We start from the raw sequence: 25,484 nt of genomic DNA on the forward strand, positions 1-25,484 counted from the left end.
TGGCCACCCCACCCAGACGGGGCTTATAGACCATTGTTGCCGGGTATGGTGGCCATGCCCACGTCAGATCACGGGCAGACCAGCACAGCTGGAGTTGGCAGCTCTCCATTGTCGGAGCCGCCGACATTATCTCAGTTAGGGTTCACCCAACCGGGTAACGCCTATCGATGGTGGGTGCAAGAGGGGGTGGGGTCACAGGGTTATGCGCCGTACTTTCCGTATACGTATAGTCGACCTATGACGTGTAACCCTGATAGTGAGACGCAGGATTGTAGATTTCCACTGTCACAGACCGGGGAGATGCAGATGCCGGCTGTGGGGTTGGGACAGATACCGGCACAGGCGGCGATGCAGGGCCAGATTTTGGGGCCGAGACAGATGCCAGCATCGGGGGCGAGTCAGGGCCCGGGGCATGTAGAGAGGCAGATGACGTTACCTGGTGAGAGCCAGATGCCGCTTTCCGGTGAGAGTCAGATGCCGCTTTCCAATGAGAGTCAGATGCCAGATGTGGGGGGGAGCCAGACTACCCATGAGGAGGACGTTACGATGTTGGGTACCGATCAGTTGGCCCCCGGTAGCCCCCAGGGTATGGATTCAGATGATGATCAGCATCCTCCACCAGCCGGAGAGGTTGGCGAGGAGGTTGCAGGCGACCCAGCGACGCAGCACATAGGGACTGGGCAGATTCGGTTGATGGGTAAGTACATATGTAGACATCCTTAAAACTCATATTATGTTACCAAAATATTTTTTTTGGTTTGGAAAAAAATAACTATTTGATTACATTTTGTTTATATATGTGTGTGTGTGTTATTTAGTGTTAACCAATTAAATTAATGTTGAATATATTTTTTCATTAGGGTACAACCCAGACGGGACCATTTATTATGAGGTGATTGACGACCCAGCGAGAAACTGGGTGCTCCCGAGGGGGAAGAAGGTTGTATTGCAGTACAATGCTGCTATACAACCTGTAGGACGAGCCTGCAATCGTTTTCGGCGGGAAGTGGGCAAGATGATCAGGAGTGGGTCCTACATACACATGCGGGACGAATGGGCGAGGGTAAATAGGCAGATTAAGCAGGCAATGTGGAACGCACTGATGGTATGTTTATGAATATAATTTAATTATTTATTTGAATTAAACTTGAGCTTAATGTTTAGGTTGAAGTTTTTAAACCTATAATGCTTTGATTGAAATGTGCAGGAGGAGTTCTATCTACCTGTATCAGTTGACATGCGCAGGGCACAACAGGAGGCGTGGAATGATATTGGACGTAAGCACCGCTCGTGGAAGTCGAGGTTCAAAACCCAACTAGGAATTGGAGACGGTGACACGCCCGAGAGTATCCGTGCGAGAATGCCGGAGAAATTTTTTGAGCAGTATGATGCAGAAGATGTAGAATTCCTGCTGAGAGATTGGTGCAGAGAGCATAAAATCGTATGTAGGCCAAAAAATTGTCAACTATTTTTTAATAACAGTTCATTTAATTTTAGTTTTAATTTAAGTGTGTCAATTGTTACATGTTTATTTTCATGTTCAATGCGTAGGCAACCTCTGAACGGATGAAGAGGTTGCGGGAGCGGAATGACCTACCCCATTGTGCGGGATCTAAAAGTTATGCCAGATTTAATCACGAGGAGGTAATTAAATATATATGTTTATGTTTTTAATATTTGTTGGTAATTGTTTTTCTTTTTCTTTTTCTTTAAACTATTTTTATCGCTATCTGTTTGTTATATATGTCAACTGCATGACGACAAGCATGTACATCTGGCACGCCCCCCACTCGCGCCGCGTCGTTCGTGAAGACCCACACAAAGAAGGACGGCACTTTCCTGAACGACCGTACACGGGTCTTATGCGTATGCTACTGATTTAGTTTACTAATATTTTTAAATTATGTGTGATATGTCATTATTCAATATATGACTTTTTCATGTTGACGACGTACAGGAGAGGATGACGCAGAGTTTAGCCAGTGATCCAGCCGCCACGCAAAGCGTCTCCGCAGACACGGTGCGTTGGGCACCGAACGACGCTTACGAACAGGCGATTGGGAGGCCTGAGTATGCAGGGAGGGTTCGGCAGGTTGGCCCGAACGTCACACCTGTTCGAGGGACATGTTTTTCATATAGGCCTCGGTCACAGGGGGGACCATCTCAGGAGACGTCTCGGGATTGGGCCGAACAGTCTCGGAAGATGGAAGAGATGCAAGCGGAGCTACATGCTGAGCGAGCGAGGAATGACCGTTTGGAGCAGCGCGTGCAACAGTTCGACGGCATAGAGCAGCGCTTGCGAGAGATGGAGGTCTTCATGTCCTCCATGGCAGTACCAGCACCATGTGTTGGTAATCAGTCTTCTCCTGCACACGTAGGTAGTACGCCGTCCGTTGGTAGTGCATCTGCAGGTATGGTTTATATTGTGTATAGGACAAAATTAATTTCAATTTGTTTTCATTACCCCTTTAATTTTGCAAGTAATATTATATACTTTAATTGTCTATATTATTTGCAGGTAATTCGACAACGGTTGGTACGTTCTCGCCTGTTGGACGACAGCTGAGCCAGCACTCCACTGTCGCTACACCTTCGCCCGCTACACCATTCATTGCGCAGCAATCGCCGGTGGGCGAGAACACGCCTGGGACGGTACCTCGTGATTCGCAGAGACGCCTTTCAGATTTGTAGATATTTTGTGTAATTATTTTTTGTTCGTAAATATTTGCTTGTTAACGAATATGTTATTAATTATTTGTTTGTGTAGTATGATTTCGTGTTGGTTTTGGGTAAAATAAATGCTGCGTTATTTGTGGTCGAAAATTACAAAATTTGAAAAATTCAAAAAAAAATTTAATTAACCCAAATAAATTTTATAAAACAATAAAAAATTTATTTTTTTAAAAAAAAAAACTAAATTCAGTTTTTTATTTAATTAAAATTTTTATTTAATTTTTTAATTGTATTTTTAATTTAATTAAAAATACAATTAAATAATTAAATAAAAATTTTAATTAAATAAAAAACTGAATTTAGTTTTTTTTTTAATTAAAAACATTTTGACACGTGTATCGGAATACACGTGTCAAATTTGACACGCGTATTCCAATACGCGTGTCAAAATGTTTTGACACGTGTATTGGAATACACGTGTCAAATTTGACACGCGTATTCCGATACACGTGTCAAAACATTTTGACACGCGTATTGGAATACGCGTGTCAAATTTGACACGTGTATTCCGATACACGTGTCAAAATGTGCAGTTTGTAACATGCACATTTGACACGCGTAATACGCGTGTCAAAGTACACGTGTCTAAATGTTTGACACGTGTACGACACTGTACACGTGTCAAACTGCACGTGGCTACTTATAAGTAGGTTCTACACAAATTAGCATCTTCTTATGGAGATCGATAGAGCAATGATCTAATGCAAAACACAAAGATGGATTTGGAGAATATATCAGGTGCTTTTCTGGCTGAAAAAGAAGATCAAGTAAAACACCAATATAAGAATGATCAGGAGACAATCCTATCTTCTCTAAGAGCTATGCTTCCTCAAGAGAGCATATGTCATTTTGGGATGAGCTCTACAAACCTCCAAAATCAATGTTTGATGACCAGGAAATGTCCATTTTCCATCCATCAGGTCTATGGCTATAAACGAGTCGGGCTTGAGTGAGTAGTACATATGCAAGCTCGGCTCATTTAAATTTATCACGAGCCCGAGCTGAGCTCGAGCTCATTTTTCACGAGCTCGAACCGAGTTCAAGCTCATGATGATTTTAAAAATTAAGTCCAAGTCGGCTGAATGAGCTGAAGCTTATGACGAGTTTAAAAATTAAGCTCAGTTCGGCCGAGTTTGTTGTAAATTATATAGTTTATTTAACATACAAAAAAAAAGGGATAAGCTCATTTAAAAATTAATATTACATTATATAACATATAAACAATATATATTTATATTGTATGTTAAATAAACTATATTACTTACAAAAAAAAAATTATATAATGATTATTAAATATCTAATGATAATACTTATAACATATAGTAAAGTCATTACATGTCATATGCCATAATGTTATATTATTATATGATCATATAGTCTTATTATCCTATTATATTACATGAATAATATGATTAGGTATCTGGATTGTTCTTATATCATATGACTAACAATTAAGTATTGATATTATTTACTTTTACTATTTTATATACATATAACCAATAAATTATAATCAATTAATATATACTGGCCAATGACCATTATTATTTGTTACTTAATTTATGCGTGCATATAGTATATTGTTTATTAATATACTATATTATAAAAATAAGTTATATATTAACAAATTAATATTATATATATACGAGTCGAGCCTTAATAAACGAGTCAATTCTTATATGAGCGGGTTCATGAGCATTAATCACATCAAGCCGATCGAGTTTATACGAATTTGCATCGTTTAATAATCGAGCTTAATTCCGTGTTCACGAATAGCTAATTTAATAATCGATTTGAATACGAGTCGAGTTTATTCGAGCTAATCTCAATCGAGTGAGCTCACGAATAGCTCCGCTAGTGCTCGTTTACACCCCTAATCAGGTCTAGATGTTACATTATTTGACTATGCTTGATGGTTAATTAGGCTTAGGATATATAGTGTGTACTCAGGCAATAGCACGCCTGTAGATCGACAACCATATTTAGATGGGAATTTCCTATAATTTGCTGTTCCAATTGCCTGAGTCGTAGGGTGGAGCTAGCTCACTTATTTAAATTGGTGGTTCTTATACGAACAAAGGAGCCCCTGCCCCCTGGTCAGGCAAAAGCTAGGCCTCATCAAAAGTCTTGCATAGCCCCTCTCCGAAGTACAGAAGGACCAAGAATATATTAGAGAAAATTCCAATCCCAATCTACGTGCTGCATCTACCAGTTTTTCAAAATGTAACATCATAGAGAAAACTAATTAAAACAATCTTCCAAAACAATGTGATCATCTTCCTGATCATAAAATCCGAAGGTTCCGTCAAAGCTATTGCGTGGACCTGGCCTATTGTTAACTTTAATTTGCTTATCACATAAAGTTTTCAATCTTTTTTTCTTTTTTTAATCTCATAAAGCTATTGGCAACTCAATAAAACTCCTTAGATGGTTTTGCATTTTTCTCATTATTAAAATTTAAAAGCCAAAGTCCAAGTCAAATCACCATCTAACGTCTTGCGCACTTAAAGCCAATGGTACGTGGATTATATTAATAATGTACGACTCAATTCACCTATCTACAAGAAATTTTATTTTATTTTATTTTTTTCTCCGAGTCATATATATATAAAAGGTACTTTCGAGTTTTTTCACTGCTAAGAAGTAAGGCTAGCTATTAAATACGAGTTTGTGCCTTAGACTTGTTTGGATCTGATTTTTCAACAATTTGTTATTTAGATTATCTTTTATATTTATTATTTAGATAATAAAATTGTTGAAACCTCTTTCTAATTCACACATCTGGGAATATCACATTTGGTCAGGATAATGTATAAAATGAATACACAAATCGTGGTCGCCAAAATCAAAGTGATATAGTACTTAAAGTTATCCTGGCCGTTAAGCATACGATAATATGTGTGGACCAATTAGATTTATTGATCTAGTCAAACCTAGGCTAATAAAAGGAGCCGACCCATAGCTTATTGCGCAAACATTGAATCTTCATGCTTGTGCGCCAACGTAATTAATATTTAAGATATAACGTACGGTATCAAGTGGTCAGATATTTCGCATTACGACTGCTAGTTTCTCATTAATTAATTACGATATTGTATCACTCTTTTCTAGATATTAAAGGAGTAATGTTATAATCTATCTTTTTCTTTTCTTCTTTTTTATTTTACAATTATTCAGTTATCCCATAATACTAATGTCACTGTACAGCTTCCTCAACGTTCAATCATTCATAAAGTTATGATTTTTATTTTTTTAACTTATTAATGCTGGTCTAAAAAAAGATGTAGTGCAGCCTTAAATTATTGCCTCCATTCCTATATATATATATATACAGTACATATATTAAGGAAGGACATAAGGAACTTCTTGAAGAACTAATAAAAAAAATGATTGATTTTTTTTTATTCACTCGTATTTGAACAATCAAAAGAAGTTCATGTTTGAGGAAAAACATATATTAAGGGCATACAACATTTATTTTTCTTCTTTAAAATTTTGTAAATTATAAACTCTCCCTATAGCATATTTCATGATATACAAAGCGATTGATTAACATTTTTATTTTGATGGAAAACCCTGTTAATTTGTGCAATTTGTATGCTAGTCAATAGTACTTAGGAAAATAACAGCAAAGTAAAATTATACACAAATATATAACAATAAAAAGGAGGGTAGCTGTCTTTAGTGTTGCTGACATGATATCAATAATTCAGGATTAAAAAAGAAAATAAAAGGCCGTACCTACCAAATGGACAAGAGGATCTGCCCATTTTCCTTGAAATAGAGGGAAGATTTTAATTTTGTTAAATTTAACAGTTAATATAATGTCAATTATTTATAATTTTTAAATGATATAGTAATATATTTACCTCGTGATATCACGTACATTGTTAAATATATGAAATGAAATATTGACCATGAAATGAATCAATTGTATTCACTTGAAATGACTCTAAAAAATTATTTTGTCACAAAAATAATTGTATGAGATCTATGTATGGCTTTTGCTTAAACAAGTGTCATGGTTTTTGATGCATCTGCAATTATACTTATTACTTTTTATACAATCTTTCATCACTTTTACAATTATACTTTTAAACTTTAAAATTTGTTGATTTAGTGTATTTATCTTTCAATTTTTTTTTTCAATTTCACCGTTCCATTAAGATTTTTCATTAAATACTATCAAAATTCTCAAAATACCCTTATTTTTTAAAATATATATATATTAGAGATTCAGGCATAGATATTTTTATAAATTCTATTAAATCCTGACCAATGTCAAAATCCTTGCAATTTTTTTTTTCCTTAAAAAAATCATGGGTATTTTATTAATTTTGACCCTCCTCCTTTAAGATTTAATGAAAAATTATAACAAATTTTTGAAATTGAAAAAAATAAATAAATAAATGAATATACTAAATTCATATTTTTTTTAAATTTAAGAATATGATCGTGAAAATGACAAAAGGCCAAATCGGGTGAAAAGCGAAATTTTTCTCGCTCATGAACGTTATTGGAATTATTTAATTGATAAGCATCGTTGGTCAAGTTACCAAACCCAAAGGGCACTGGGAACCCTATAAAAGGAGCCTTCCGTTAACACTATGAAAGCACAAAGCACCCCAACAAAAGAAAAGAAACTTCACGTACATTGAGCAATAATGGCCACCATTAATCTTCGACTTACACCTCTACTCTTTCCCCTCTTACTCGCCCTGAGCCTAATCCAAACCTCTGACGCCGGTGGCATTGCCATCTACTGGGGCCAAAGTGGCAGCGAGGGAACACTAATCGAAACATGTGCCACCGGAAGATACGAGTACGTAAACATAGCCTTCCTCAACAAATTCGGCAGTGGCCGAAAGCCAGAAATCAACCTCGCGGGTCATTGCAACCCAGCATCCAATGGATGCAGGATTGTTAGCAATGGCATTAGATATTGCCAAGAGCGTGGAATCAAGGTGATGCTCTCCATCGGAGGTGGAATTGGAAGCTACTCTCTGTCTTCTGCTAAGGATGCTCAAAACACAGCACTTTATTTGTGGAACAATTTCTTGGGTGGTAAGTCACCATCACGTCCACTAGGAGATGCCATATTGGATGGTATAGATTTCGACATAGAGCTGGGCTCCACAAAATATTGGAATGACCTCGCGAGGTATTTAAAGGCGTACAGCAAACCAGGAAGAAAGGTGTACTTAAGCGCAGCTCCCCAATGTCCATTTCCTGATAGATTTCTTGGTGCCGCGCTTAACACAGGCCTTTTTGACTATGTTTGGGTTCAATTCTATAATAATGCTCCATGTCAGTATAGTTCGGGTAACATCAACAAACTTATTAGTTCGTGGAACCGATGGACTAAGTCATTGAAGGCTGGGAAGTTATTTTTGGGTTTACCGGCAGCTCCACAGGCAGCCGGAAGTGGGTATGTTCCACCCAACGTGCTCATTTCTCAAATTCTTCCTGTCATTAAGAAGTCGTCAGAGTATGGAGGTGTGATGCTTTGGTCAAAGTATTATGATGATAAGACTGGATATAGTTCTAAAATTGTGAAATATGTTTAAACTGTGTTTCAATTTGTCTAGTTTAATTTAAGTGATAACGAGTTGGATATCCATGTATGGCTCTCAAATAAAAAACCCTAGCTAAATAAAAGATCTCGGGATCAGTATCGTTTAGGGTATTAATAAATAAACCTCAAGTGCGCGCATGTATTTCAACTCACATTTGTATTATTGTACTTCGTATGCTATGTTATGCCTACATTTATGGTTGCTCGCCTTCTTTCTTTTCTTCATTAATCATCATCCAATATTTTTTTTCCAGATTTTTGTTTTATTTTTTAATGTTTTAACAGTATATAGTTGATAAGGTTGAAAAATGCACTTGTGAGTCTAAAAAAAAAAAAAGTACTTTTCAGTACTTAAAAACATATGCACTTCTAACCCTCAAAAAACTATACCAAACCGATCCCAAATTCCTATATGTGGGGCTAAAATCACAATTCATGCCATGTTACATTAGTTTTCGAATTTATGTGACTATATATATGTGCTTCTAAAAGAATACTAGAGATCGAGGTTTTGTCAAGGTATAGTAGATATATTGTTCTTTCAGTTTTTTTTTTTTTTTTTAATGCTTTTTGGACTTAATTTTTCTTTTGACTTTTGCACTATACAAATGAATATAAATCCATCGATTTGAATGAGATAATCCCGGAATTTGACCAGTAACAGCAACATAACAGCTAGCTTCAATTCTAAAAGCCTTGTACCACCCGCCATTTCCTTAACTATCCAATTCCAAGATAAAATTATATCCGGCCCGGTTGCAATGTGTACTCAAAATGAATTTAATGGGCTGTCCAGTACGTACTCCTCAATTAAAGCCCAAGGAATTATTGTTGTTAGAATTTTAGTATCGGCAAATTTAGTGTCCATATTTGTTGTAACTTGTAGGTCTAGGTTGTATTGGGGTGTAACTTTAGTGCTGAGATTGAAAACTTTGTTCGAATGAAACCATTTTGTTCCAACAAGAATATGCATCATATTCTAGATGACTCGATCAAAGAATCGCTCAAAGCTCAATCGAACGAAGGACTTAAAGAAATTCCAGAATGATGTGATTGCAACCTCGTTTGAAAGAGAGCCATAGATTTGTGAAACCTTACATGTCATTTCCGAAACTTATTATCGTTTGAACAAGATTGTGGCAGATCCTAAAACCTAGCTGACTTAGCTTAAAAAGTTAAGTTTTTTCCCCCTTCTATATAAGCCTCATATATATATCACGATTTTTGGGTTGACGCAACGAAGTTCATTTGTGAAGGTTATTCATGTAAAAGAAGGCCATAGGTTCCGAAGCTACTGCAGTGTTGAGGTAAACATATTGTTTTTTTTAGGGTCACAAATTGAGTTTTCAGAGTTACAAAAGTTTTATAAGTAAGAAGAATCTGCGACCCAAGTCTATTATGATGGGTACCTTTGGGTTTGGCTAGCCCTCAAAGTAATTTTACTTTTGAATGGTTTTTTCAAAAAGTTTCTATTTCATTATTAAAATACTTGTGTTGTTTGATTTTATGCTTTAGTCCGTAGATTTTGGTATTAATGAGTTGATAATTGTCTGATAATCTTGTGTTTAATTAACAACTTGAGGTCAATGTCAATTGCTTGTTCAGGGTTTAAACTTGATTGCATGCCCATAGATGTTTGGAATTGATCAGGCCGATCGACTTAGAAATTCTTGACGGAGTAGTAGTGTTATGTTTAATCCTTTATTAAGGCCCAGTAAAGAATGATGTCACTAGCTAATACCCAATTGGACTAGGCTAAACCAATTTGACATCAGCCCATGAGTCTAGATAATTCCACCATCAAGTTGATAATTAGAATCTTAACAATAGCTTAAAATGAATTCGATCATTTTAGCTGCCCGGCCGGCCGGCCACCAGAAGTCATATATATATATATATCCTTGGTCATTTTTTATTTTTTCTCTCTTCCACGTTAGCACCATTTTTAGATATGGATAGTAATATATACATAAAACCATGTTTTTTTATAAGAACTAGAAAAATTTTGTCATAAATTTAATTATTTGAAAATAAAATATTGAAATTTTATTTTAGAATTATATCCACATCCATAAACATCTTAGTTTCATCCCTACAAGTAATTAGTAGTTATTATATGAATAGGATGTGATTATTTGATCGAAAAAAAAGTATTAAAAACGCAAACAAGAGTGAATCAATCCACGAAAGACAACATGTTTGGTTTGGAAGATCTTCTCAGGGTTAACAGAATCAAATGATTGTAAAGCTCTCTAACCTGCAAATCTTGGCGTCTTTAAAAAATATTTTTACCATGTAAATTATGTACAGTCAGGTGGTTGGTCTCTTGTTATCATCTGTGAATTTTTAATTTTAGGTATCTTAGATGACATCCTTCAATTCATGGGCCTTTTTTTTTTGGCTCACCATGACCTGATTGGTGCTTTGTGTTTCCTAGCTACGTTGCAAATTACCTCCCCATAATTTTCCGAAGTAGAGACCATTGGGCACCACCACCACTGATGTCTCATACTCAACTAAGACATGAACTGTGCGTTCTTTCAGTTTCGAACATTACCCATTATAATAATGATCAGGGATGAACCTTTCGCACGTTGAGAGTTCGCTTCTCTCAGTAATAATAATTGGGCCCAAATCGCCAGACATACTCCTTGATATCTACCGGCATGCTATGATCCACTGCTAAGTTTTAGGATTGCTGTCCACTCAATCGTATGCCAAAAATGTTAATGCAGTGATTAATCAGTTGATTAAGCAGATCATTATGCTAGAGAGGTAACTTGCACAGACCATTCATTGGATGCCTGTTTCTTGTTGCTGGTCCCTGCGGGCTCACAAAAGAAATATGAACACTGAAATCACCCCTTGCAAGTGGGTGCCATGTTGTTATCTATTTGCGCTTGCATTACATTTTTTAATCTCTCTCAATTCTCATGCTTCTGTTTTCTCAATAAGTTATTGTTCTGTACATATATCCATTAATATTGTCTCCATCATTCTACTTGCATGGCATTGTCTGAAAAGTTGTGGAACATGCAGGTCTATTGCAAATGGAGCTCTAAGATGGCTGAAAGACAATCTCTAGTCTTGATAGATTTATTAGGTGTGGCCTAAACTCACTGACACTTCTTGCCCTGTGTACCAACCAATGTTGGCTCTAGATTTTTCTACCTCTCATAATAGATTAATCATTTATCTTACAGAAGCTTATCAGCACTGTACTACACAGATTGAATTGCACTAGCTACGTGTATTAATTACACGTAGCCAACTAGCAACGTGTATTTATTACACGTGGCTAATTGGTCATGTGTATTATTTACACGTGGCTAACTGGTTACGTATAATTAATACACGTTGCGAGTTGGCCACGTGTATTATTTACACGTGGCTAAAATATTCTTTTCTTTTCTTTTCTTTCTTTGAGGTTTGAAATTTTAGCCACGTGTAATTTTTGTCAAGTCGCCAATTAGCCACGTGTATAATAAGACACGTGGCTAAAATATTCATATTTTTTTAATTTTTTATTTTAAGAATTAGATTCTTTTTAAAATATTTTTAAAATTTCAAATTTTAGCAACATGTTTTATGACCACGTTGCCATTTGCATGTTTTGGGGGGAAGGGTCGCGCCTCTGTTCTAAGTTTATCATTGTTTTTAATTTTTTAATTATTTTTTTTCGTTTCTTTTTAAAAGCCAAGGCGATCGATCGCCTGGCTTCTTAGTTTTTTTTTTCTTTTTTTTTTAGAAATCTCTCTCTCTCTTTCTCTGTGTCGTCTCTCCTCAGTTTCTTTTTGTTTTTTAGAAATCTCTCTCTCTCTCTCTCTCTCTCTCTCTCTCTCTCTCTCTCTCTCCCCTTCCTCTTTTCCTTCTTTTTTTCTTATTTTTTTCAACTCTCCCGATTTTCTTCTTTTTCCAACTCTCTCGTCTCTCCCCATTTTTCATCCAAAAAATTTCTCACTTTGTTTGTATTTTTTTCTCAACAGAGGACCACTCACCTCCACCCGGACGCACGACCCAATCGCCAACACCCGGAGAAGCTTGTTTTCGTTGTCAATGATGGAGAAGAGGCCGGTGGTTTATGGGTCCTTTTGATGGTGATTTTTGGTATTTTTGTTACCTTTTTTTTGGTCATTTTTGTTAGTCACCGGAGTAGTTGGTGTCTTTTGGTATTTTTTGCTCATTCTCGAACAAATGGGTATTTTTGGAGTGGGTTTTTTCGTCGATCAGTGGCCGGCGTGGGTATTTTCGTCGATCGGTGCCGTGGGTTTTCTCGTCGGATCCAGTGAGATATACGTACGTATACGTATATCGTATACAATATTAGGAAGGAAAAAAATAATACTGATTTTTGCGACGTGTGTTAAGAATACGTGGCAAAAAATATATAATTTTTCATTTTTTTTAAAAAAAAAAAAACATTTAGCCACTTAAGGGTGGCGCGTAGCTAAATGTCAAGTGCCTAAATAGCCACGTATATAAAAGGACACGTTGCTAAATGTACATTTAGTAACAACCGGATTCACCACGAGGAATACACGTAGCTAACTGCATGTGGCTAAAAACTAAATTTTTTGTAGTGTGTTGTCGAAGTTGACATTCAGATTCTTAACTAACGTACGCTTAAAAAGAATTCCTTTTAGCTGCCCACCGGCCAAAAGCATCCATCATAAGTAGGTTCTACACAAATTAGCATCTTCTTATGGAGATCGATAGAGCAATGATCTAATGCAAAACACAAAGATGGATTTGGAGAATATATTAAGTGCTTTTCTGGCTGAAAAAGAAGATCAAGTAAAACACCAATATAAGAATGATCAGGAGACAATCCTATCTTCTCTAAGAGCTATGCTTCCTCAAGAGAGCATATGTCATTTTGGGATGAGCTCTACAAATTAACCTCCAAAATCAATGTTTGATGACCAGGAAATGTCCATTTTCCATCCATCGCGTCTATGGCAATAAACGAGTCGGGCTTGAGTGAGTAGTACATATGCAAGCTCGGCTCATTTAAATTTATCACGAGCCCGAGCTGAGCTCGAGCTCATTTTTCACGAGCTCGAACCAAGTTCAAGCTCATGATGATTTTAAAAATTAAGTCCAAGTCGGCTAAATGAGCTGAAGCTTATGACGAGTTTAAAAATTAAGCTCAATTCGGCCAAGTTTGTTGTAAGTTATATAGTTTATTTAACATACAAAAAAGAGGGATAAGCCCATTTAAAAATTAATATTACATTATATAACATATAAACAATATATATTTATATTGTATGTTAAATAAACTATATTACTTACAAAAAAAAAATTATATAATGATTATTAAATATCTAATGAAAATACTTATAACATATAGTAAAGTCATTACATGTCATATGCCATAATGTTATATTATTATATGATCATATAGTCTTATTATCCTATTATATTACATGAATAATATGATTAGGTATCTGGATTGTTCTTATATCATATGACTAACAATTAAATATTGATATTATTTACTTTTACTATTTTATATACATATAACCAATAAATTATAATCAATTAATATATACTGGCCAATGACCATTATTATTTGTTACTTAATTTATGCGTGCATATAGTATATTGTTTATTAATATACTATATTATAAAAATAAGTTATATATTAACAAATTAATATTATATATACACGAGTCGAGCCTTAATAAACGAATCAATTCTTATATGAGCGGGTTCATGAGCATTAATCACATCGAGCCGATCGAATTTATACGAGTTTACATCGTTTAATAATCGAACTTAATTCGGTGTTCACGAATAGCTCATTTAATAATCGATTCGAATGCGAGTCGAGTTTATTCGAGCTAATCTCAATCGAGTGAGCTCACGAATAGCTCCGCTAGCACTCGTTTACACCCCTAATCAGGTCTAGATGTTACGTTATTTGACCATGCATGATGGTTAATTAGTCTTAGGATATATAGTGTGCACTCTGGCAACAGCACGCCTGTAGATCGACAACCATATTTAGATGGGAATTTCCTACAATTTCCTGTTCCAATTGCCTGAGTCGTAGGGTGGAGCTAGCTCACTTATTTAAATCGGTGGTTCTTATACGATCAAAGGAGCCACAGCCCCCTGGTCAGGCAAAAGCTAGGCCTCATCAAAAGCCTTGCATAGCCCCTCGATCTCCGAAGTACAAAAGGACCAAGAATATATTAGAGAAAATTCCAATCCCAATCTACGTACTGCATCTACCAGTTTTTCAAAATGTAACATCATAGAGAAAACTAATTAAAACAATCTTCCAAAACAATGTGATCATCTTCGTGAATCGTGATCATAAAAATATGAAGGTTCCGTCAAAGCTAGTGCGTGGACCTGGCCTATTGTTAACTTTAATTAATTTGCTTATCACATAAAGTTTTCAATCATTTTTTCTTTTTTTAATCTCATAAAGCTATTGGCAACTCAATAAAACTCCTGAGATGGTTTTGCATTTCTCTCATTATTAAAATTTAAAAGCCAAAGTCCAAGTCAATCACCATCTAACATCTTGCGCACTTAAAGCCAATGGTACGTGGATTATATTAATAACGTACGACGCAATTCACCTATCTACAAGAGATTTTATTTTATTTTATTTTTCTTTCTGAGTTATATATATATATATATATATAAAAGGTACTTTCTAGTTTTTTGTCTGCGTAGAAGTAAGGCTAGCTATTAAATACGAGTTTGTGCCTTAGACTTGGTTGGATCTGAATTTTCAATAATTTGTTATTTAGATTATCTTTTATATTTATTATTTAGATAATAAAATTGTTGAAATCTCTTTCTAATTCACACATATGGGAATATCACATTTGGTCAAGATCATGTATAAAATGAATACACGAATCTTGGTCTCCAAAATCAAAGTGATATAGTAGTTAAGGTTATCCCGGCCGTTAAGCATACGATAATATGTGTGGACCAATATTTAGATTTATTGATCTAGTCAAACCTTGGTTAATTAATAAAAGGAGCCGACCCATAGCTTATTGCGCAAACATTGAATCATCATGCTTGTGCGCCAACGTAATATTTAAGATATAACGTACGGTATCAAGTGGCCAGATATTTCGCATTAAGACTGCTAATTTCTCATTAATTAATTACGATATTGTATCACTCTTTTCTAAATATTAAAAGAGTAATGCATGTTATAAACTATCTTTTTCTTTTCTGTTTTTTTATTTTTTTATTTTACAGTTATTCGGTTATCCTATAATACTAACGTGGCCGTATCAACTACAGCTTCCTCAATGATCAATCATTCATAAAGTTATGATTTTTATTTTTTTAACTTATTAATGCTGGTCTAAAAAAAGATGTAGTGCAGCCTTCCCTTCTAGCTAGCTTAAATTCTTGCCTCCATTCCTACATATATATATATATACAGTACATATATTAAGGAAGGACATATGCAACTTCTTGAAGAACTAATAAAAGAAATGATTGATTTTTATTTTTTTTTGTCACTCGTATTTGAACAATCAAAAGAAGTTCATGTTTGACGAAAAACATATATTAAGGGCATACAACATTTATTTTTCTTCTTTAAAATTTTGTAAATTATAAATTCTCCCTATAGCATATTTCATGATATACAAAGCGATTGATTAACATTTTTATTTTGATGGAACACCCTGCTAATTTGTGCAATTTGTATGCTAGTCAATAGTACTTAGGAAAATTAATAACAGCAAAGTAACATTACACACAAATATATAACAATAAAAAGGAGGGTAGTTGTCTTTAGTGTTGCTGACATGATATCAATAATTCAGGATTAAAAAAGAAAATAAAAGGCCGTACCTAACAAATGGACAAGAGGATCTGCCCATTTTCCTTGAAATAGAGGAAAGATTCTAATTTTGTTAAATCTAACGGTGAATATGATGTCAGTTATTTATAATTTTTAAATGATGTAGTAAAATATTTATCTCGTGATATCATGTACACTGTTAGATATATGAAATGAAATATTGACCATGAAATGACTCAATTGTATTCACTTGAAATGACTCCGAAAAATTATTTTGTCACAAAAAAAATTGTATGAGATCTATGTATGGCTTTTGCTTAAACAAGTGTCATGGTTTTTGATGCATTTGGTTAAGAGTATGGATGACTCTTGGAGGAAAGTTGTGTTTGGCGACCAGCAATTAATGCAATTCTTGTACACGTAACACTCTTAAATCTGTAAACGACTCGCATGCGATGAGGAGCTAGGTCAATATGGAAAAGACTCATATCAATCACACGTTAATGGAAGATCAGTTAGGAGTACATATGTGAGTGTTGCGTCTCACTGAAGAAAATAAACCAAATGAATAGTTAATATACACAAGTAGACCCAAACTCATTAGCTTAAGTTTTTAAATTAAAATGGCCATATCCTATGAAATAAAGAAGATAATGGCTAGGATCGAGATATGGCCAAATCCTATGAAATAAACTATATATTGTGCTCAATGACAATTCTAGAGAAATGGTTTAAACGTTAACGTTCTCCGAGTTAGCCAACCAAGACTTCTCAAACTATAAGTAAGCTTTATTCTCCTGACAGCCGGGACTATAGAGCTATATAATGAACGGGAAAATTTCACTTATTATTTCTTATACGATCTTTCATCACTTTTCCAATTATACTTTTAAACTTTAAAAGGTGTTAATTTAGTCATGTATTTATCTTTTAATTTTTTTTTTTCAATTTCACCATTCCGTTAGGATTTTTCATTTAATACTATCAAAATTTTTAAAATACCCTTGTTTTTTTAAAATAAATAAATAAATAAATATATATATATATATATATATATATATATATATATATATATATATATATATATATATATATATATATATATATATATATATATATATATATAAATAAATTTTTAGAGATTTAGGCATAGATATTTTTACAAATTCTGTTAAATCCTGACCAATACCAAAATTCTTGCAATTTTTTTTTTTTTTCCTTAAAAAAATCAGGGGTATTTTAGTAATTTTGACACTCTTCCCTTATGATTTAACAAAAAATCCTAACAAATTGTTGAAATTGAAAAAAAATAAAAAATAAAAAATAGATATACTAAATTAATATTTTTTAAAGTTAATATGATTGCATGTAAAAATGACAAAAGGCCAAATCGGGTGAAAAGCGAAATTTTTCTCGCTCATGAGCGTTATTGGAATTAATTAATTGATAAGCATCGTTGGTCAAGTTACCAAACCCAAAGGGCACTGGGAACCCTATAAAAGGAGCCTTCCGTTAACACTATGAAAGCACAAAGCACCCCAACAAAAGAAAAGAAACTTCACGTACGTTGAGCAATAATGGCCACCATTAATCTTCGACTTACACCTCTACTCTTTCCCCTCTTACTCGGCCTGAGCCTTATCCAAACCTCTGACGCCGGTGGCATTGCCATCTACTGGGGCCAAAGTGGCAGCGAGGGAACACTAATCGAAACATGTGCCACCGGAAGATACAAGTACGTAAACATAGCCTTCCTCAACAAATTCGGCAGTGGCCGAAAGCCAGAAATCAACCTCGCGGGTCATTGCAACCCGGCATCCAATGGATGCAGGATTGTTAGCAATGGCATTAGATATTGCCAAGAGCGTGGAATCAAGGTGATGCTCGCCATCGGAGGTGGAATTGGAAGCTACTCTCTGTCTTCTGCTAAGGATGCTCAAAACACAGCACTTTATTTGTGGAACAATTTCTTGGGTGGTAAGTCACCATCACGTCCACTAGGAGATGCCATATTGGATGGTATAGATTTCGACATAGAGCTCGGCTCCACAAAATATTGGAATGACCTCGCAAGTTACTTAAAGGCATATAGCAAGCCAGGAAGAAAGGTGTACTTAAGCGCAGCTCCCCAATGTCCATTTCCTGACAGATTTCTTGGTGCCGCGCTTAACACAGGCCTTTTTGACTATGTTTGGGTTCAATTCTATAATAATGCTCCATGTCAGTATAGTTCGGGTAACATCAACAAACTTATTAGTTCGTGGAACCGATGGACTAAGTCATTGAAGGCTGGGAAGTTATTTTTGGGTTTACCAGCAGCTCCACAGGCAGCTGGAAGTGGGTATGTTCCACCCAACGTGCTCACTTCTCAAATTCTTCCTGTCATTAAGAAGTCGTCAGAGTATGGAGGTGTGATGCTTTGGTCAAAGTATTATGATGATAGGACTGGATATAGTTCTAAAATTGTGAAAAATGTTTGAACTGTGTTTTAATTTGTCTGGTTTTAAGTGATAACGAGTTGGATATCCATGTATGGCTCTCAACTTCTCAAGACAAAAACGTACCCTAGATAAATAAAAGATCTTGGGATCAGTATATATCGTTTAGGGTATTAATTAATAAACCTTAAGTACTGTATTTGATCTATCACATTTGTATTATTGTACTTCATATGCTATGTCATGCCTACATTTATGGTTGCTCACCTTCTTAATTTCTTTTCTTCATTAATCATCATCCAATATTTTTTTTCCATATTTTTATTTTATTTTTTAATGTTTTAACAGTATACGGTTGATAAGGTTGAAAAATGCACTTGTGAGTCTAAAAAAAAAAAGTACTTTGCAGTTAAAAACACATGCACTTCTAACCCTCAAAAAACTATACCAAACCGATCCCAAATTCCTATATGTGGGGCTAAAATCACAATTCATGCCATGTTACATTCGTTTTCGAATTTCATGTGACTATATGTGTTTCTAAAAAAATACTAGAGATCAAGGTTTTGTCAAGGTACAGTAGATATATTGTTCTTAATTAGAGTTTTTTTTTTTTAATGCTTTTTGGACTTAATTTTTCTTTTGACTTTTCGCACTGTACAAATGAATATAAATCCATCGATTTGAATGAGATAATCCCGGAATTTGACCAGTAACAGCAACATAACAGGCTTAACAGCTAGCTTCAATTCTAAAGCCTTGTACCACCCGCCATTTCCTTAACTATCCAATTCCAAGATAAAATTATATCCGGCCCGGTTGCAATATGTACTCAAAATGAATTTAATGGGCTGTCCAGTACGTACTCCTCAAAGTCCAAGGAATTATTGTTGTTAGAATTTTAGTATAGACAAATTTAGTATCCATATTTGTTGTAACTTTTAGGTCTAGGTTGTATTGGGGTGTAATTTTAGTGCTGAGATATAATTGAAAACTTCGTTAGAATGAAACCATTTTGTTCCAACAAGAATATGCGTCATATTAGAAAGACTCGATCATAGAACCGCTCAAAGCTCAATCGAACGAAGGACTTAATTGAAGAAATTTCAGAATACTGTGATTGCAACCTCGTTTAAAGAGAGCCACAAAATGTTTAGGTTGAAGTGTCATTTGAAGCCCGGCCCGTTTGATCGCCGCACGATAAATTTGTGAAACCTTAGATGTCATTTGAACGAAACTTATTCTCGTTTGAACGAGATTGTAGCAGATCCTAAAAGCCTAGCTCACTTAGCTTAAAAAGTTAGGTTTTTTTCTCCTTTTATATATATATATATATATATATATATATATATATATATATATATAACGACTTCTTGGTTGAAGCAGATGAGGTTCATCTGTGAAGGTTATTCATGTAGAAGAAGGCCATAGGTTCCAAAGCCACTGCGGTGTTGAGGTAAACATATTGTTTTTTTTAGGGTCACAAATTGAGTTTTTAGAGTTATAAAAGTTTGTAAGTAAGAATAACCTACAACACAAGTACTCTATTATGGTGGATACCTTTGGGTTTGGCTAGCCCTCAAAGTAATTTTACTTTTGAATGGTTTTTTCAAAAAGTTTCTATTTCAATATTATAATACCCGTGTTGTTTGATTTTATGCTTTTGTGGATTTTGGTATTGATAATTGTAGTAACTGAGTTGATAATTGTCTGATGATCTTGTGTTTATTTAACAACTTGAGGTAATTTTCAATTGCTTGTTCAGGGTTTAAACTTGATTGCATGCCCATAGATTTTTGGAATTGATCAGGCCGATCGACTTAGAAATTCATGACGGAGTGGTAGTGTTATGTTTAATCCTTTATTAAGGCCCAGTTAAGAATGATGTCACTAGCTTCCAGCGGACAAATATTTGACCTATATATACTACAAAAAATTTGCTCATTAGGGGCCAACAAATTTGGCCGCTAATGATGTTATTTTGGCCGCTATTGATCAATAGCGGCCAACTTTGGCCGCTAAAGTGTGACCGCTAATAGTCTGACGCTAAAGACTATTAGCGGCTACTTTTTTATGTTCACCGCTAATAATTGCTTTATAGCGGCCACTAAGTTCGCCGCTAAAAGTAATTTTGTCCGCCGCTAATAATTGTCAACTGAGTCTAAAGTCGCCGCTAATACTAGACTATTAGCGACCACACATATGTGGCCGCTAATAGTTAAAACAGTTGGATATTATTAGCGGCCACAAATAGTCTAGTATTAGCGGCCACATGTGTAGCCGCTAATAATACCCATTTGTGTTAACTATTAGCGGCCACACATGTGACCGCTAATAGTCTAGTATTATGTGGCCGCTAATAATACCCATTTTTATTAATTATTAGCGGCCACACATGTGGCCGCTATTACTATTAAAAAAAAAAAAAAAAAAAGGCATCAAATGGATAAACAAAAATTCACCTGACTTGAGTAGCTAAATATTTGACAGGTAAAAAGAAAAGAAAATTAACAACTAAAAAAGAAAAGAAAAAGAATAAAAAAAAAAAAAAAGAATTTTAATAAAATATGGTCTGTTTTATAATTGCTTCATTTTATTAAAAAAAAATTATAACAAAACAAAACATTGTTTCCTTTGGTTACTCATACACTACAGGTTTATACAAGTTCTTTGATAACTGACAGAACCTGAACCATAATTGACGCAAAATCCAGGTCAGATTCTCCTTCTAGTATGGTTGAGAGTTCACGATAGACCCTTTCAGCATTTAAAAGTACACAAAGCCGGCAGATTATCAGAGCACCACGCCTGAGGAATAAAATAAAGAACAAAACAAGAGAACTAATCACAGAAGAAAGAAATAATACAGTTAAATTATTACTTATAAAGCATCGGTAAGAAGAGTAGCTTTAAGAAAGCACAAAAGAGATAAGGACGGAAACTCACTTCTCCAGAAGAAAATTGTCTATCCGGAAATTATGAACAAGGAAAACCACAAGCTGGCGAAAATGCAGAAGATCTTCTGCTATGCACGCATGAACCTCAAGAACAAGAAGCACCACCTGCAGAGATCCATCATTGCCAAAAGATGATTTCATTCATTCATTCATGTACCTATTCATTTACTTAATTTGTATGAAGTGAATAAAATCAGTGAATTCAAACGCATAACCAGTTAAGAATGCAGCAACCAGAAAGGAAGTGGCTGGATGTGAGACTTTATTCATGAGAATGACAATTTGTAAAAGATCAAAGACTAAACCTTGCCTGATAACAACAATGAAAATCCATTTTTTCCATCAATGAATGAAGAGAAGAATTAACCCAATATCAAATATCAAACTATATAACAGTAACAAGAAAGCTCATCCAACTAGAGTAGTTGAGCAACTCCAGTATGTAATTTCACGTACATTTTCAGGTCAGCCAATAATGGAAACACCTCTAAACTGGGAACCAGATGAAGAACACCAACATTTAGAGCACTGGCATCAGAACGCAGAATACCTCCTTTGGATAAAGGAACTTCAAACCCTCCAAGTCCAGTAGTTCCAGGTGGAGCCATTGGTACCGGGGCAGTAATCTCAGTTCCCTTCTGCACAAACTTCTCCATCCATGAAATCTGCATTTGAACCCACATTGAACCATTCGTGAGAATTTGTAGGAATACAAAAGGAAATAATCAACAAAAATACTTCTAAAGAGGTATGGGCTTCTGGAGCTAAAAGGACAAAGCATAGGAGCAAAAATTCAGAATTAGTTAAACTAGAACATTGGCATTTCAACCACAGGCCTCTCTTCAAGTACTAGACCATCAACCATTTTCGGAGGAAATTTAAAAAATTGGCTTGGACCAGGTATGTGAGTGTACCTAATTCCCCTGATCATCTACCAAATCAATAAATATGTTATATTACAATTAAAATGATAACAAAGGACCTCATGTTTGTTACAAAAAGAATAATCTGCTTTTACTTAGTAAAGGTGATGCTCACCAATGTGAAGCAACAACATATATCTCAGATATAGGATGAGGAAAGCTAGGGTCAATCTTACAAGTACTAGATAGAATTTTAAAAAAATCCTTATCTAACCCATGATAAAACAAATAATATAGAAGGATTTAATGAATCAAGACAAACACCGATTCATATACAGGTTAATTTTGCATGATGAAGTTGTAAAACAGATTAGTTAGCTACAAAGGTGACTAAGTTGCTTATTGCAGGGTCAACCTTTAATTCTTTCCTTTTGCCAAATTTTCAATCGCATTCTTCAACTTCAAAGGTTCTTCAACTTCAAAGGTACTCTTGCCAACTTTTATCAGTGTCCTTCCAGGAGAACCCTATGCTACAATTATTAGGACTTTCTTGATGGTAAATGGGCTAACAGCCAAACTCAAAGGTAACTCATTGAAACCAAGTAAAACATACTCACTTAGAAAATGTAACAAATTTCTCCTTGTAGAACCTGAAAATATCAGTCTATATTAACTGAATATCATTTCTCATCTTTAACTTGCTCATCCTGCTGGTACTTGAGTACTCCACAAGCAACTGTTCCGGCAACAAACAAGAAGACTGTTGGAGTAAAGGATGGGTACAAGTGCTTCACAAAGAATTTATCATTAAAATAGAAGGTGAGTGATAGAGGTAAAGACATGTTAATTCACCAATAATCTTAAAAGGTCAGAAAACTTTGGTCTTCCTCTCATTTCGAAGTGGAAGTGTCGTGGCCACGGAGCAACTGCAACTCCTACATCAACATTGACAACACCAACCGCGAGAATAAAGTCAGAAACGAAACAGAGAAGAGTTGCCATTGAAAAATAAATCTGATTTAACATAATCCGACAAATAATGGTGGAAGTTTAGTCTTGGTATGGTCAGCAAATGCTTCATTTTCTTCGTCTTTTGGGTCTACTTACAGACACGCAGGTGACAAGTTTGTGGGATCCATGGATCCTCCATCCCATGATCTTCAGTAGAGCTAAAGGCTAAATATGCTAATCATGATCTCAAATCATAGAAATATTTCCCCTAGTTTCCAGTGAATTGCCAAAACTGGAAATGATGCCACTATAAATTCTGAATAAGTTGTTATCAATTATATTCAAAATCATTCACGAAAAAGAAAATGACTACCAGGAACAGTATGCAGAGTCTCTGGTTTGTTTTGGCAGACTGCGTTGTGCGTGCTTATGACTTTGAGTCCAGAAGTTCACTTAAAACACGTCACATCAATCTACTTTATTTATTTATTTAATTTTAGATGAATGAATTCTTTATAAAACCAAACATAAGCTACAAACTCTCCGGTAAAAATTGGAGCAATCCAGCCAAAAGGGCAAAAACACAGCTACACACAGCAGCTACAACAATCAAACTAACAAACCAAAACTGCAGATATAACAGGATGACTGCAGCAAACAACAAAACACCAAACCCCTTGCAAACCAACAAACCAAAATGCAGAAATCAACAGGACAAGACAACCTATCAAGTCCACTGAACAACATCCTCCCAGGCCTCCACCGGATTAGACACCAGACAAGAAGTCATAAGATCTTTCCATAATCTGTTACTGAAGCTGCATTTGAAGAACAAATGCTCCCTGTTTTCCAATTTATATTCCAGTTCAATTAAAAATTGTTTTTTATAGGTTTATGGTACTGGTGTTTTAATAGTTTGCACTTGAAAGCAATTAAAGTAAGAAAAACCAAATCACCCAATGGAGAGAAATTTCTCTAAACCCTAAATGGTAAGAAATTAAAGTAAGAAAAATCAAATCTTTACCCAAAAACTTAAATTGATGATAGCAGTGCAGTTGAAGTGCAAATCTTAGACAAATGCGTTGGCTGGAGGCTGCCGGAGAAGCGGTCGACGGAGCTAGCTGGAAACGGCGCCAAAGATCGGAGGTGAGGGGTAGTATGGCAGTTGAGGGGAAAAGAGAGAGCGTGAGAGAGAGACTCGACAGGGACGAGAGAGAGAGAGAGAGAGAGAGAGAGAGAGAGAGAGTGAGTGAGACGTGAGAGTGGATGAGAGATAGAGCTTGAGAGAGACTTCTAAAAATGTTGAAGAAAGGGGAGAACATGGAAGTGAAGAAACTGGCCTGGAAGAATTTCGTCTCAAAAAATCCCGTAGCGCCAAGAACACCCGCCTAAATTTTAGCATCAAAACGCTGTGTTTTACATATTAGTGGCCACTTTTTTTTATGTGGCCGCTAATAATTGATTATATGTGGCTGTTAATAATATTTTTACTTTTTTTTTTATTTTTTTATGTTTTCAAAATCTTCAATTTTTTAAAAAAAAAAAACGAAAAAACAAATCTTTTTCATTTTTAATTTTTTATTTGTTTTTCTTTAATTTTTTTTTTTAATTTGTTTGTATGAAATATATATATATTTTTTGTTTTAGTTTTTTTTTTTCGAAAAATTGGTTTTTTTTAAAAAATAAAAAATAAAGGTTAATTTTTGGTTTTTCTTTCAACCAAAAAAAAAAATCGTTCTTTTTTCTTTTTTCTTTTTTAAAAAAAAAAACTAATAGAAAACTATTTTCTCTTTTTTATTTTTCGTTTTTTTAAAAAAAAAAAAAAAATTATTTCCATAACTAATACACTATGGTCGATCAGATGGTTTATCAATCATATTAATCGATCAAATCTTCATTGTGTGAAGTCTGATTAGTTGAACTCCATCACGATCGATCAAATGATCTATTGATCCTATTGGTCTATAAAGATCGATCGGATGATCTATCGATCATATTAATCGATCACGATCGATCGGATGATCTATCGATCCTATTGATCGATCACAATCAATCAGATGATCTACCAATTATATGGATCTATCAAGACCGATCGGATGATCTATCGATCCTATTGATCGATCACGATCGATCGGATGATCTATTGATCCTATTGATCGATCAGGATCGATCGGATTA

At 34.9% G+C, this 25,484-nt stretch overlaps 3 protein-coding genes and 1 long non-coding RNA gene across 8 annotated transcripts; 3 read left to right on the forward strand and 1 right to left on the reverse strand.

The window, feature by feature from the left end:
- The first annotated feature begins 550 nt into the window (after positions 1-550).
- Positions 551-1,689, forward strand: LOC133862559 (uncharacterized). The gene is made up of 4 exons (XM_062298393.1): positions 551-697; positions 861-1,105; positions 1,208-1,441; positions 1,552-1,689. Exons 1-4 carry the CDS (start codon positions 589-591, stop codon positions 1,672-1,674), a joined length of 711 nt encoding a protein of 236 aa, XP_062154377.1. The 5' UTR covers positions 551-588; the 3' UTR covers positions 1,675-1,689.
- Positions 1,690-7,355: 5,666 nt separating this feature from the next.
- Positions 7,356-8,488, forward strand: LOC133858152 (hevamine-A-like). Its single transcript, XM_062293614.1, has one exon. The coding sequence runs from the start codon at positions 7,395-7,397 to the stop codon at positions 8,295-8,297; it is 903 nt and encodes a 300-aa protein (XP_062149598.1). The 5' UTR covers positions 7,356-7,394; the 3' UTR covers positions 8,298-8,488.
- A 9,151-nt stretch (positions 8,489-17,639) lies between these two features.
- LOC133862567 (hevamine-A-like) lies at positions 17,640-18,720 on the forward strand. The gene has a single exon (XM_062298403.1). The coding sequence runs from the start codon at positions 17,675-17,677 to the stop codon at positions 18,575-18,577; it is 903 nt and encodes a 300-aa protein (XP_062154387.1). The 5' UTR covers positions 17,640-17,674; the 3' UTR covers positions 18,578-18,720.
- Positions 18,721-21,171: 2,451 nt separating this feature from the next.
- LOC133862578 (uncharacterized) lies at positions 21,172-24,668 on the reverse strand. Of its 5 annotated transcripts, XR_009899254.1 has the most exons (8): positions 24,331-24,668; positions 23,208-23,290; positions 22,973-23,091; positions 22,771-22,880; positions 21,949-22,157; positions 21,708-21,802; positions 21,482-21,597; positions 21,172-21,343 (listed from the first exon to the last, which is right to left on the reverse strand). It is a non-coding gene; the product is annotated as an uncharacterized LOC133862578 (long non-coding RNA). The 5 variants fall into 5 exon arrangements; XR_009899247.1 differs by lacking the exon at positions 21,708-21,802; XR_009899249.1 differs by lacking the exon at positions 21,708-21,802 and having other exon boundaries at positions 22,771-22,885.
- Positions 24,669-25,484: the final 816 nt, after the last annotated feature.

This window comes from Alnus glutinosa, chromosome 1, assembly GCF_958979055.1.
Source record: "Alnus glutinosa chromosome 1, dhAlnGlut1.1, whole genome shotgun sequence".
In the NCBI taxonomy this organism is placed as follows: Eukaryota; Viridiplantae; Streptophyta; class Magnoliopsida; order Fagales; family Betulaceae; genus Alnus; species Alnus glutinosa.

What these genes read in the sequence shown, in the direction of transcription:
- LOC133862559 (XM_062298393.1), top strand. Translation starts at nt 589, where the DNA reads ATGGATTCAGATGATGATCAGCATCCTCCACCAGCCGGAGAGGTTGGC. An exon ending in TGGGCAGATTCGGTTGATGG is followed by an intron (nt 698 to 860) that starts GTAAGTACATAT and finishes TTTTTTCATTAG; the next exon opens with GGTACAACCCAGACGGGACC. An exon ending in GGTGCAGAGAGCATAAAATC is followed by an intron (nt 1,442 to 1,551) that starts GTATGTAGGCCA and finishes TTCAATGCGTAG; the next exon opens with GCAACCTCTGAACGGATGAA.
- LOC133858152 (XM_062293614.1), top strand. Translation starts at nt 7,395, where the DNA reads ATGGCCACCATTAATCTTCGACTTACACCTCTACTCTTTCCCCTCTTA.
- LOC133862567 (XM_062298403.1), top strand. Translation starts at nt 17,675, where the DNA reads ATGGCCACCATTAATCTTCGACTTACACCTCTACTCTTTCCCCTCTTA.